The sequence below is a fragment of the Microtus pennsylvanicus genome, chromosome 3 (genome assembly GCF_037038515.1).
Source record: "Microtus pennsylvanicus isolate mMicPen1 chromosome 3, mMicPen1.hap1, whole genome shotgun sequence".
In the NCBI taxonomy this organism is placed as follows: Eukaryota; Metazoa; Chordata; class Mammalia; order Rodentia; family Cricetidae; genus Microtus; species Microtus pennsylvanicus.
Window position 1 is genome coordinate 31,464,274 of NC_134581.1, and position 12,795 is coordinate 31,477,068.

A 12,795-nucleotide genomic window follows, 5' to 3' on the forward strand; every position below is an offset into this window, starting at 1 on the left:
CCTTGGCGAACTGGTAAGTTTTTCTAACCGGACATCAAGTGAAAGGATGAGTTGAAGGTCCCTTTGTCTGGAAAAGAGTTTAGAGCCTTGATTCAGCTGCAAAGAAGCCAAATGAAGTTAGAAACAAAGGGCAAATTGAAGGATTCCGACTCTTGGCTTTTTGTGTTTTCCTTACTAGAAAATAATTAGACCTAATGAATATGCAGGCACTAAGGCTAAATCCTGGGCCAAGCTGATGGGCTTAAAACTGAGCTAAGGAGAAACGCAACCTCTATCGCCCCCGGCTCCACATCCTCGTGCATTTTTTGAAATGTATAAATGTCGCTCGGTTTAATTGATTGAGTTACAGGGATTTTCCCCTGCTTTTACGTGCCATACTCCTCTACCTTTCAACAATCATTTTAATATATAGTCAATGGTTCTTTGTGGATGGGACAAAAAGCAACTACGCGCAGTTGTTGAATAGACTTTGCGCTGGGCAAAGACAGGTTAATCGAGGGCCGCATCGCGAAAACAAGCGAGTGTTGTATGTTTGCACGGAATCCAAATGTCTGCATTTTCCTAACTAAATCAAAGGGAGTGTTATTTCTTTTTCTGTTCACTCATCTGAAGGTAAGTAAATTTTCTCTGGCGATCAAAAGCCTGGTCGGCAACAAAGACCGCGCCCGCTTTTTCCACCGTCTTGTTGTGGCAAGTTGCGGAATTTCAATAACTGTGACAAGGGTGACTGATTTGTGAACTGGAAAAGGTTTGAATGTCACAAAATTTACATTGGTCCTATCTACCGGGGATTTAAATACCAAAAAAGTATTCCGGGATCTCTAGGGAGCTTTGGGAGATCCAGATGAACAATGGCGCGTTGGGAAATTTACAGTTTTACCTGAATGAAAGGGGCCCGGGATGGGAATTAGAGGGCACAGTAAGCGGGTTGGGGGTGGGGGCAAAGCAGACAACGGACGGGACCAGAGAAAAGAGAAAAATGAGGGTAGAGGGAAATCGGCCACAGCGTTTCCAAAGTGCCATTAAAAAAAAAAAACCCAACCAACCAAACAAAAACAAACAAACAAAACCCAACCCGACAAACCTCAGGAACCGGGAAAAGTTTAAGAGCTCCGTCCACCTGTGTTTGGGGGTGAGTGGGCACGCAGGAAGGAAGCCTGGAAAACTGAGGCTACAGGAGACACTGAGAGAAATCTCGTTTCTAGGAAAGAGAGTGGAGTGCCCTCGCGCTCTCGAATCTTAAATTATAAACTGGAGAGAGGCCCGGCAAAAAGGAAGCAAACTTCAAAAGGAGCAAATAACAAAAGCCTCCTTTGCGGCCCTTAAAAGGGGGGGGGGGGTGTGAGAGAAGGGGAGGGAGGAAGAAAAGAAAGTTGCTGAATCGGGAAAATCTGGAAGTGCCTTTGGGGTGTTTATCAGCTGGTCCCCAACTGCTCCTCTAGGAGACTCCGGGGGTCTCTAGTCTACGATCGCTCAATGGAGGTCTGAAGGAGAGTAGCAGAGGGGTAAGGAGGGGGAGGGGGAGGGGAAGGGTGCGGGAAGGGGGGAGGGAAAGAAAGTGGGAGGGGAGAAAGAGAAAGAGGGAGAGAAAGGGGGGGAGAATTTAAAAGATGGGGGAACCAAGAGAGGGAGGGGTAGGAGGCAGAGGAGGGGGGAGGGAGAGAGGAAGGGAGAGGGGAGAGAGGAGAGAGAGAGAGAGAGAGAGAGAGAGAGAGAGAGAGAGAGAGAGAGAGAGACTATGAGAGGGGAAAGGAATCGTGGCATTTTTTTTTTTCTTTTCCGTGAGAAGAGGGGGAAAAATTTGCCAGAAAAAAAAAAAAGTTGCTACTCCTGGCAGCCCTGTTAGTCAAAAGGGGATGTCAAGCGCTTTACAATACCTGGGATTGATGAGGCGGGCGGGCCAATGAGCAGCGCGCGGCGCCACCGCGCGCCCTTCGTTGGCGCGGCGGCCGCGGGAGGGGTGTGAGGGGGGATTGCCACCTCACCAATCGTCGCCCGCGTCGGTCGCACGTGACGCCTCCCCCTGCTCCCATTCATCAAGGGGGGGGGGGACGACGGTGTCGTCCTTTCAATTCATTTATCTGCAGGAATGATTGCTGCTATCAGTCTCGCGCTCACCGCCCGGCTGAGGAGGTGAAAGTTTCTCCCCAGGAAGATAAACCGCAAAAGACAATATTGTGCATGATTTGCGCCTTTTCTTTGCTTTTTCTCCCCCCGCCTTTTTTTTTTCAAAAATAAGAGAGGGGGAAAAGGGAGAGTGAAGGAGCGAGGACGAGAGCCTGAAAGGAAAGAGAGAGAGAGAGAGAGAGAGAGAGAGAGAGAGAGAGAGAGAGAGAGAGAGAGAGAGAGAGAGACTGAGACTCTAGTGAAGAAGTGAGTGAGAGGAGGGGCGCGCTGCGCGAGAAGGAGACAGGGCGAGCAGTGGCGGCTCTCGCGCTCACATTCCTCTATGCCACAAATCCGGGAAGAAGTTTTATTGGGGGGCTGAGATGTTCTATGCCTTTCCCCGGGCAGCCTTGATTCGAGGCCCTCTCGGCAGAGACTGAGCGGCGAGAAAGTGCGAGCCAGGCCGGCGCGGTTGGAGCGGCGAGCGCCGGAGCCCGCCTTCTACCAGCCGGCAGTCGTCCGGCTTGCCTGCCTTTGGCCGGGCGGGCGCCGGCTTGCGCCTGGCCGCTGCCTGCTGGCTAAGACTTCGTTAGGTGGGTCGACTCCCCCTCCCTCCTCCTCTTCTTCCTCCTCTTCCTCCGCCTCCCGTTCCTCCTCCTCCTGATCTTCCCTCCTTGGCGGGCGAGGGTGGGGGGGGGCGGGGGAGGCCGGGGCTTGCCCCGTGCAGCCACGATGCTCCTGGACGCCGGCCCCCAGTATCCCGCGATCGGTGTGACCACCTTTGGTGCATCCCGGCACCACTCGGCAGGCGACGTGGCCGAGCGAGACGTGGGCCTGGGTATCAACCCGTTCGCCGACGGCATGGGCGCCTTCAAGCTCAACCCCAGTTCGCACGAACTGGCCTCGGCGGGCCAGACAGCCTTCACGTCGCAGGCTCCAGGCTACGCCGCTGCTGCGGCCCTGGGCCACCATCACCACCCGGGCCACGTCGGCTCCTACTCCAGCGCAGCTTTCAATTCTACGCGGGACTTTCTGTTCCGCAACCGAGGCTTTGGCGACGCGGCGGCGGCAGCTAGCGCCCAGCACAGTCTCTTCGCTGCTTCAGCCGGCGGCTTCGGGGGCCCACACGGCCATACGGACGCCGCGGGTCACCTCCTTTTCTCCGGGCTTCACGAGCAGGCGGCGGGCCACGCGTCGCCCAACGTGGTCAACGGGCAGATGAGGCTAGGCTTCTCCGGGGACATGTACCCGCGGCCGGAGCAGTACGGCCAGGTGACCAGCCCGCGATCTGAGCACTATGCCGCGCCGCAGCTTCACGGCTACGGGCCCATGAACGTGAACATGGCTGCACACCACGGCGCTGGAGCCTTCTTCCGCTATATGCGCCAACCCATCAAGCAAGAGCTTATCTGTAAATGGATCGAGCCGGAGCAGCTGGCCAACCCCAAAAAGTCGTGCAACAAAACTTTCAGCACCATGCACGAGCTGGTCACGCACGTCACGGTGGAGCACGTCGGCGGCCCAGAGCAGAGCAACCACATATGCTTCTGGGAGGAGTGTCCGCGTGAGGGCAAGCCCTTCAAAGCCAAATACAAACTGGTCAACCACATCCGCGTGCACACGGGCGAAAAGCCTTTTCCCTGCCCATTCCCTGGCTGCGGCAAGGTTTTCGCGCGTTCAGAGAACCTCAAGATCCACAAAAGGACGCACACAGGTACGGAACTTAATGTAGGACACTCTACCTCTCACCCGGGTGTGATTCGAAAGTTGGGGGCTGAGAGGCACAAAACCACCTTTACTGGGGTCTGGGCCTGGTGTTTCAGGAGTCAGGCAGATCTGATTTTTAGTTCGGGTCTTGAAAATATGGTCAAACAGAGAGCGTGGACGAGAAGGATCCGAGCATACAGGTTTTTAGAATAAGGAATAAAAAGAAATGAAACCCGGGAAGCCGAGACTGGCTTGACCCAGCTCTTGACAAGCTCCAATCCCGGAGAGGTGGCGCGTGCAGAGCAGCCGTGCAGGAGCCAGTTGCTCCAGCTACAAACAAATCTAAACTCTTGCTGGTGGCTACTCTCTCGGGCACTTTGCTGAGTCCTTGGAAAAGGTGGGGGAAGTTGAGGTTGAATTAAAGGATGTAGAAACAGGAAGAAACAGCCGATGAGTGCAGTTGGACTAGGAAGTATAATTTGGATCTGAGGAGGACATCAAGCTTACGTGTATATATAAGACATACATTTTACAAATGACGAGTTGGGATTGAGGAGTGAGACAGTCGGTGGAAGGTGCAGAAATCCTAATTGTCTATTACACTGCATAGAGACTGTTCTTAAAATGCGGGGCTCGAGAGTTGACCGTTAAAAATACCGACAAGTGGAAAGCTTGAAAAAGGAAGCAAAACAACAGCAACAATAAGAAAACAGTTCCGAGCAACTCAGGGTTTCAGGCGCACGCGGAGGGGGTGGGGGGTGGCAGGCTGGAAATTATGGGTCGCTTGGGCCCAAGAGTCAGGGGATCTGATTTGAACATTGTCTGGTAGAAGAAAACCCGACTTGAACTCTAGGTTTAATGGCCCAGTCAGGTAAGAACTTCAGGTGTGAAAACCCCTTTCCCTCTTTCCAGATTACACCATAAAATGTGATGTATGTAGGGGGTGGAGTGGAGTTGCGTGGAAGAGGCAATGGTGGGGGTGTATAGAGTCTGAGAGGGCAAAGATGGAGGGGGAAGAGCAGAGCAGGAGGAGAATTGACCAGGTCCTGAAAATTATAAAAAGCTAAGTAGAAGCCGCTGGGTGACCTTTGCAAAATCCTGGGCAGAAAACCCAAGGTCCAGAGCCGCTGCTATTCTGCATAGAAAAAAAAAATAACTAAAACAAACAACAACAAAACCTGTTCCTGCTACTTCTGTTGCTACTACTACCATCACTACAAAGTAAAAATAAAATGTACATATAACTGTCTTGGGCGTTAAAACATAGTTAAAATATTCATAGTTACACTACAGACACATGAATTTATTCAAACCCCCCCCCCCCAGATTTCAAGTTCGAGAGGGCTACCTCTAAGCAGCTAGTACTTTATTTATTAAAAATTATCTACTAAACTTTGAAAACAGCAACTGATTTATTTTAAATAAGATCCATCTCTTTCTCAACTTTTACATCAGGGGAGAAGCCCTTCAAGTGCGAGTTCGAAGGCTGCGACCGGCGCTTCGCCAACAGCAGCGACCGCAAGAAGCACATGCACGTGCACACTAGCGACAAGCCCTACCTTTGCAAGATGTGCGACAAGTCCTACACGCACCCCAGCTCTCTGCGCAAACACATGAAGGTAACGCTGCGGTCTGGCCAGTCGCCTTGGAGCAGAAGCCCTTTCTGCGCTCGGGCCGGGGCCAGCCACTCCGGAGCGGCTTTGGCTGGGCGGCAGGAGCCGCAGGAGGCGGAAAGGCAAACGGTTTCACTCGGTTGAGAAGAACTGGGCAGAGGAAACAGGGGCGGGCAAGATAGCAGAACCAGAGGCCCGTTAAACGGGACTGTTTCATAATGAAAGTAAAAATAAGTGAGGAGACTCCGAGGCCGCGCTGTCAGAGCTGGGGATTCGGAGGCTGCTGCGGTCAGCGCCGCCATCGCTCCGGGTAGCCAGGAGAAGGCGAGGACACGGTCCTGAGCTCAGCTCTCAGGGTCTGCTCTCCTCCAAGTGGGCAGGCAAACCTCAGGAAGTGAACTTTCCTAGACTCTGGCCTGGGAAGCAGCCTCCCCCTTCCTAGTCCCCCTCCCTTTTTTTCTTTTGTGAGTACCTCGGGCACGGTCTCCTCCGTGAGCGTGGCGACGCCGGGCCGAGCCCGGAGAACCAAGCCCAAGTCCCATTGGTCCTGCCAACAGAGAGTCTGGGAGATCCCTGGCTTTGAAAGTAGCAGGGAGGGTTAGGGGAGGGGGCGCTCGGTGGGGGAGGGGGAGCACAGCCTTCATAGTCTTGGATAGCCTCTGGGCCCACTCTTTATCTGTGTTAAAAAACAACTTTATTCTCTCAGGTTCACGAGTCCTCTTCTCAGGGCTCACAGCCTTCTCCCGCCGCCAGCTCCGGGTACGAGTCGTCCACGCCACCCACCATCGTGTCTCCCACCACAGACAACCCGACCACCAGCTCCATGTCGCCCTCCTCCTCCGCGGTCCACCACACAGCCGGCCACAGCGCGCTCTCTTCCAATTTTAACGAATGGTACGTTTAAAATCAGAAACAAAACATGCCAAACCCTATTTAAGAGACTGAACGCACACGTACACACAATATAATTGAAAGAATCCTGAAAATCCAAACACCCCTCGTCCCGATCCCGCAAACGTTTATTTCTTTTTGTTTTTAAATCTGCCGGTAAACCCAGGACTGAGTAAGACAGAGGAAACAGTAAGCCTTTAATTTTTTTTTAAATTTTCATTTTCCTTCTTTTCTTTTCTTTTTTTCTTTTCTTTTTTTCTTTATTTGGAAAAGGCTTGGTAGCTGAAGGGCGGGAGGGGGTGGAAGAAGAGGCGGCTGCCCGACCGAACACCGCCAAAGGCCCTGAGGGCCAATTTAATGTTGGATCAGAACAAGCTCTCTGGGGCTGCAGCTTTTCGTTAGTGTCTTGTTTTACTTTCTTGTAAATACAGAATTATTAGCTTAAATCTGTTCTGTTGGATTCTGTATATAGCTACACCTCGGTTGGAGTGGGTGGGTGGGATCGTGGCGTGGTGGTCTTTGCATTGGGGAGGGGAGGGTTGGCGGGAGGGGGGAGGGGGAGGGGTGGGCGGCCGAAAGCCAACTGTTTGTACTGAATGGCGAGAATGTTCTAGTAAATGTGTACCAAAATGTGAACTACTTTGTACGATTACAGTCTCCACGTCGACCTAACAGAATATTATTGATATTAATGTGCTTTTTTTTGTATAAAGTGCAAACATTTCGTCCCAAAGTCTGAGTACTTTAGTGCAGTAAAATGTTGTTTCATGTCCTGTCAACAATTCGTATAGTACGAGCCTGGTTCTACGTGTCAAACTGTTCCATTTGTTTATGTAAAGTGATATTAAAAAAGATATAAACTATAGCTGTCCATTGCTTTTTGGCAAAATATACAACCACACAATGTATATAATTCCTAGTTTCCATATTTATCCGCATGTAAAGGGCCCGGTTTATCCATGTTACAGCTATTCAATATTTATGGCTAGAAAAAAAAACTCGTATGTACACTTTAGTTTCCAGAACTGTTTGGTAATCTTTCGTACCTTATTAAAGATTCTTAAATCTCAGTGATTGTGGTAGGAATTTCTTCTTCACACCCTCTCCCCGCCCCCTCCCCCCTAGCAACCTGTGCCAGCCTTACTGGATCTTCCGGAAAGCTCTCCAGCCTTTCTTGCCTTCTTTTCTGTCATTGCAGGTCATATAAACTTGATAAATGAACGCTACCCTGCTGGCTCTCCGAGAGGGTGTAATTAGTATTTATATCAAAATTTATGAAACAAATTTTCGGCCTCAGTATAATTTAAATGACCTTTGCAGACATAGAATAACAACCATAAAAATAACGGAAATAGATTGCACAGGCAACATCAATATTAATGCAAGCGAATTGTGAGAAGCTCGGGGGCTATCTCTGTAGCCTTGCAAATGAACTTGCAGTCATTCAAGGGTTCAGCTGCCCCCCTCCCCAATTAAATTCCCTGGTCTGAAACTGGATTGCAGATTTACAATATTATATTTTAAATTGCTGTCTTCAATTAAACCATTATGGCCATAACTAATTTTCAGGATGCCGATGCCTGCTTTTCCAGGCCTTCCATCTTTGTACAAAAGTAAATGTCCATAAAGCGTTTCACTTATATTTTTCAAACATGATGCTAATTTAAATTAATTACTTCTTATGATATATCATTATTTCTATAATTTTGCTACTGTCATTAGTTCTCTCAAAAATACATCTAGAAAAGAGAATTATTTTATGTAATGTGATTATCTTTCTATCTCTTTTATTTATTTCTCATTTACTTAAGAAATTCGTTCCATTGGCTGGCGTTGATACAGTAAATTTGTAAATGAGGAGACAATATAAAAAAATCTAAATTACTTGTGCTTAATGACTGTGGCAGAACGCCTTTTCTCTAAATCAGATTGTCTTTCTTGCAGTTTAGTTTGATAGATTTGCAAGCTATGCTGCTTTGGTGAAGTTAGGTTCTCTGGTAGGGACGCTGGTTTCTTTGTCTCTGGTTGTCGCTTGCATGATCGCCCCATTAGGCAGACAACGACATAGCTAGAACTCACAAATCAGGCCCTTGGCTATGCCTGCAAGGGTGTGGATGTGTTAGAAGTCAGGGGAAGCATGTTTTGCTTCTCAACTGTCCTCTGTATGTCCTGGAAGTTACAAGCCTAAGAACAAGAACCTCTTAAGAGCTTAACATGTGTCTCACAGCAATAGCAACTTAAGAAATTATATCAATGGCTAATTATAAAATAAAAATGATGTATAAACTTTAAAGCCACTTCTTGCTATTTGTACTTCTGATGTTTAGTCAACAAAGTCTTGTTTACTAATAAAAGGCTTTGCTGCATTTAATATACCACATTTTTTAATAGAAAAAGGTAAGAATATTGATGTTTACCTGTAAAGAAACATTGTTCTGTTTATTGGCCTTTCATGAAAAGAGCGCCACCTTACAAAATTTGTTAAGATTTTAAAAAGTTGAATACCTAAGCAAGAGTTGCTGTTAACTCTAAACAGTGAGATTAAAACGCTGGTCTTGGTAGCTTTGGAAGTTTCAGACTGATTAACAGTGCAGTATTTAAACTGATACCAGACACTGAGCCCAACATTAAATGCAGGAGGGACAGTAGACATAACTCATCTTCCTAGGAAAAACAACAGCTCCATTAATAATTTCTTCCCCTTTCTGTTAAATATGAGGTTTTATGGGACCCTGATGAGAATATGATGACAGTTTTATCAGCAGTTTTGTGATTTTTCTCAGAATATTTGAGAAGGCAGCTTATATTGAGTATGTCTAAATTAAGTTTACTTCAAATGTGAAATTCTGTCCTATTGCTATGTACCCAATGTCCTTTTGCTTTACTATCATAGTGTGATAATTAAATATTACACGATGACAGATGATTTATATAGACTATTTAAAAATACATTTTAGAAGTATGTGTTTTTTCCCAAATTTCAAATATCCTCATAGATTTTTAAGGTCAAATAATTTTATTACCACTTGAGAAGCCCTCTGTATGTATTTATGAATAATCTCACAGCAAAGGAACTTTATAATAGATGACAGCATTTATGGCAATCCCCTCTTTGCATTGTTTCCTCCAATGCCCACCACAAAGAAAAAGTCATTAATGATGGAAGTCACCAAAATAATGCTTTAAACTTAAATGTAGTCTATTATTTTGCTGGCACCTTTAATGTCTGCTTCTTGAGATGTATTCTTCATACTTTTCTTCATGGGCTATTAGGTTTTGAAATACATGAATGTGAACAGAGAAATATATTGTTAGACTCTATTTAGCAGGAGCCGAAGATGCTGCAAATGGCTGGTTTCTATGTGTCGTTGTGGATTTTGATCTAGGCAGAAGGCCATTCTGGTTCATATCGCATACTGCTTTGTATTCTGGATACTATCAAATGATTAGGACAGCTAACAAGTTATTAAAATGTTATTTTGTGTCAACAGAAAATGCCTGAGTACAAGCATTCTTTTGAGAAATGAAGAGGAATGAGTTTGGTGTGTGTGTGTGTGTGTGTGTGTGTGTGTGTGTTTGTGTGTGTGTGTTGCATTCAAAGAGCAAGCATACAAACCCACAAGCACCATTTATATGGGGGCTATGTAATTCTCAAATTTTCAGATCCTCCTTTGTTTTCTTCTTCAAAAGCTACCCCCAGCTGCTTTAAGCATTTGCAGCTGATGATTTTGATTTTTTAAAGTCAAGCATTCAAGTTAACCTTTAAGAAGCAAACCACCGCTAAAAGAAAGATGTAACCTTTCAATTGCCTTATTTATTTATTTATTTATTCATATATATTTTTTTATTTAGCTTTAACTGACAATGAAAATAGCACTAACCTTCTTTCCTGATGGGCTTGGCATTTAGATATTTTTATTTGTTGATTGTGAAGTTTTCTCAGAACTTTGAGAGCTTAGCAACAGCAGCACACTGTCCAAGGTCTCACCCACCTCCTCAAATGTTTTGAAGCACCAGTTGGGAGGCCAAGGTGTAATTAGTGCGCAGGATCCATTACTGGTAGCCTTGGTACCCGAGCACATTATTCTCCAAGAAGTGACCTGGAGAAAACCTTGAATCTTAAAGATGGATTGAGTGTAAGTCCATTTTGAGAGGTAACTGCATGTGGCCTGGCATACTGAAGGGAAGGCACTGGGCTTATTCCCTTAGCTAGTCTAAAGGTGGAGATGTGTTTATTCCTTAGTTGGTCTAGATGTGAAGACATCAGATTTCACATGTTTCCAACTTCTTCTACTTCTCCAACTTGAAATGCTAACCACTCCCATTTGGTATAGAGGTCTAAATTCCAGTAACATTAGCTGCAGTTTTCAGAACTGTGTTCTCACACCAAGAAGAAATGGTGTTTTTTATAAAGATGCTCAGACGTGATATCATCCTGTACTTTTCTAATTATTGAAAATAGAGTAGCAATGGAATGATTGGTCCTGTCTTTGCCAGTCCAGACACTAAGGGCCTACGTAACCCATAATATTTTTCTTTTAAATTTTAAAGAGAAAAATGTTAACCCACGGGCTGTAACATGTGTCCATTTAAACATAATTGTAGAATGTCAATTTTTTTGGAGGGGTTGGTGATCATATAGCATCCTTATTTTCAATAGGTAGTTACTAACAAAATATAAACAAGCAATAACAATGTTGAATTATAGCTTATATTCAAGACTTTCTAAGTCTATTGAAAATATAATGTTATTTTATGCACACAAAATATGAGTAACGCTGGTCTTCGATCTATGAGGGGTGGATCGGTTTAGTATCTCTCCCGCAGCAATAGGAAATACACGATGCAAACTGGGGCTGCTCTATCCTACAAGGTGGAATGGTCATCAGCTCCTCCTTAGGGTTTCCAAATGATGAATTAGAGGTGGAATTCTCAAGGAAGGGAATTTAGCAATCTAGTTCAGAAACTATGCTTGCTAATGGTGATGTTAGGGACCTGTGACAGTCTGTACATTGAATTCTGATTGCTTCCAGTGGCCAAAAGGTTTTTCTGTAGCTGGCTCAGAAGAATATACAGGCTGTGGAAGCTACAGAGAGACCCAGCCACAAACAGCACAAGCCCAAGTCAACTACTGAACGTGAAGAACACACTGTAACCATATCTTCAACAACAAACTCGCTGTAAAGGATTAGGCCTGAGCAAACGTATAAACGTATATATATATTTTTGTTTGTGCGCGCGCTCGTGTGTGTGTGTGTGTGTGTGTGTGTGTGTGTGTGTGTGTGTGTAACTATTTCCAATACAAGCCTCAAAAAATCTGGACATAAACGCTGAGTAAAGCTCAGATTACAATTCTTTACTTTTTTTTTTAAAACCTTGTCTAACCGGGAAATGTTTAGCCTCTGACAAAGAAACTGAAGTTGCAGAAGAGGAGAAAACCAAGATTAAAGGATGGGATAGAATTTGCTGACAGACATTTTTTTTTACCTAGGAAGATATTTTGAAAGTACGGAATCAGGCCTGAGGAGTGAGTTTCGAGGATGTTCGAGGATACTCGGGCTAGCCTCTCTCCCAGCCCTGGTATAGAAGGTATGGCCACACTTGGCCTAGTGGGTAACCTAAGGGGCCTGCTGAGCCTCCGCCAGCTGGGACGTGTTTTCAGGTCCCCCGGGCCTCCAGCAGGACCAGCAGCGCGCATGCGCGGCAAGCGGCCCAGGGCTCCACGTGCTAATGAATATGCATAGTGCCCCCGCCCTTGGCGAGCAGAGGAGGGAATCGCGGAAGCTCCCGCCGGTGAAAGTCTCTGGCCTGACTCCCAAAATAGTGCGGCGGGGAAACCGCACGTGTTTGTTTTCAAACCGCGCTGGTTTAAGTGAGTTCACAATGCCAGCGGAGGCTCGGGTAACCTGCGGTCGCCACTAGAAGAACTGAGTGGCGGAGCCGTACAGGGTTCTCCCGTTTGCTAAGGACCGGGATGCTGGGTTGCTTGGCTCGAGGGGGGCCAAACATTCTGTGGCTAGACTCCTGGCTGGCTTACAAGTCCACTCAGGCTTCCCCTATGCACTATTCCTTCTAATGCGGGTTCTAGCACCCTGGAGGTTCTCAGACACACGTCTTTTCCTTGTTCCTCAGACAAAATGTCCTGTGGACTTAGTTGGTCCCAAGGGCCCAGGACCGGCCTTTCAAGGGCTTTTCGGCTTCCCTCATTTAGAGCCCAGTCCCGGAGTGTGCCTATCTCTGTGTCCCCCTCCGACCGTTCCTCTAGCCCCCCACCCCCACCCCGGCCCATTTCTGCCCTAGATGCTCTTTGCTTGCACAGCCCAAATGGTCCAATTGAGCTCAAAGGCGCCCATCCTGAGGATTAGGGCACAGAACTGCCTTGACCCAGAAACCAGGAAGTGCGAACTTCAGGCGTTGGGGTAATGTTTTTTCCTCCTGGTGACATTTGTGGAGTTCCTTACATTTCGTGGTATTTTAA

General features: G+C 46.8%; 1 protein-coding gene across 1 annotated transcript; it reads left to right on the forward strand.

The window, feature by feature from the left end:
• Positions 1-2,701: 2,701 nt before the first annotated feature.
• On the forward strand, positions 2,702-7,387 carry Zic1 (Zic family zinc finger 1). The gene is made up of 3 exons (XM_075965010.1): positions 2,702-3,820; positions 5,269-5,432; positions 6,133-7,387. Exons 1-3 carry the CDS (start codon positions 2,839-2,841, stop codon positions 6,328-6,330), a joined length of 1,344 nt encoding a protein of 447 aa, XP_075821125.1. The 5' UTR covers positions 2,702-2,838; the 3' UTR covers positions 6,331-7,387.
• The last annotated feature ends 5,408 nt before the right edge of the window (positions 7,388-12,795 follow it).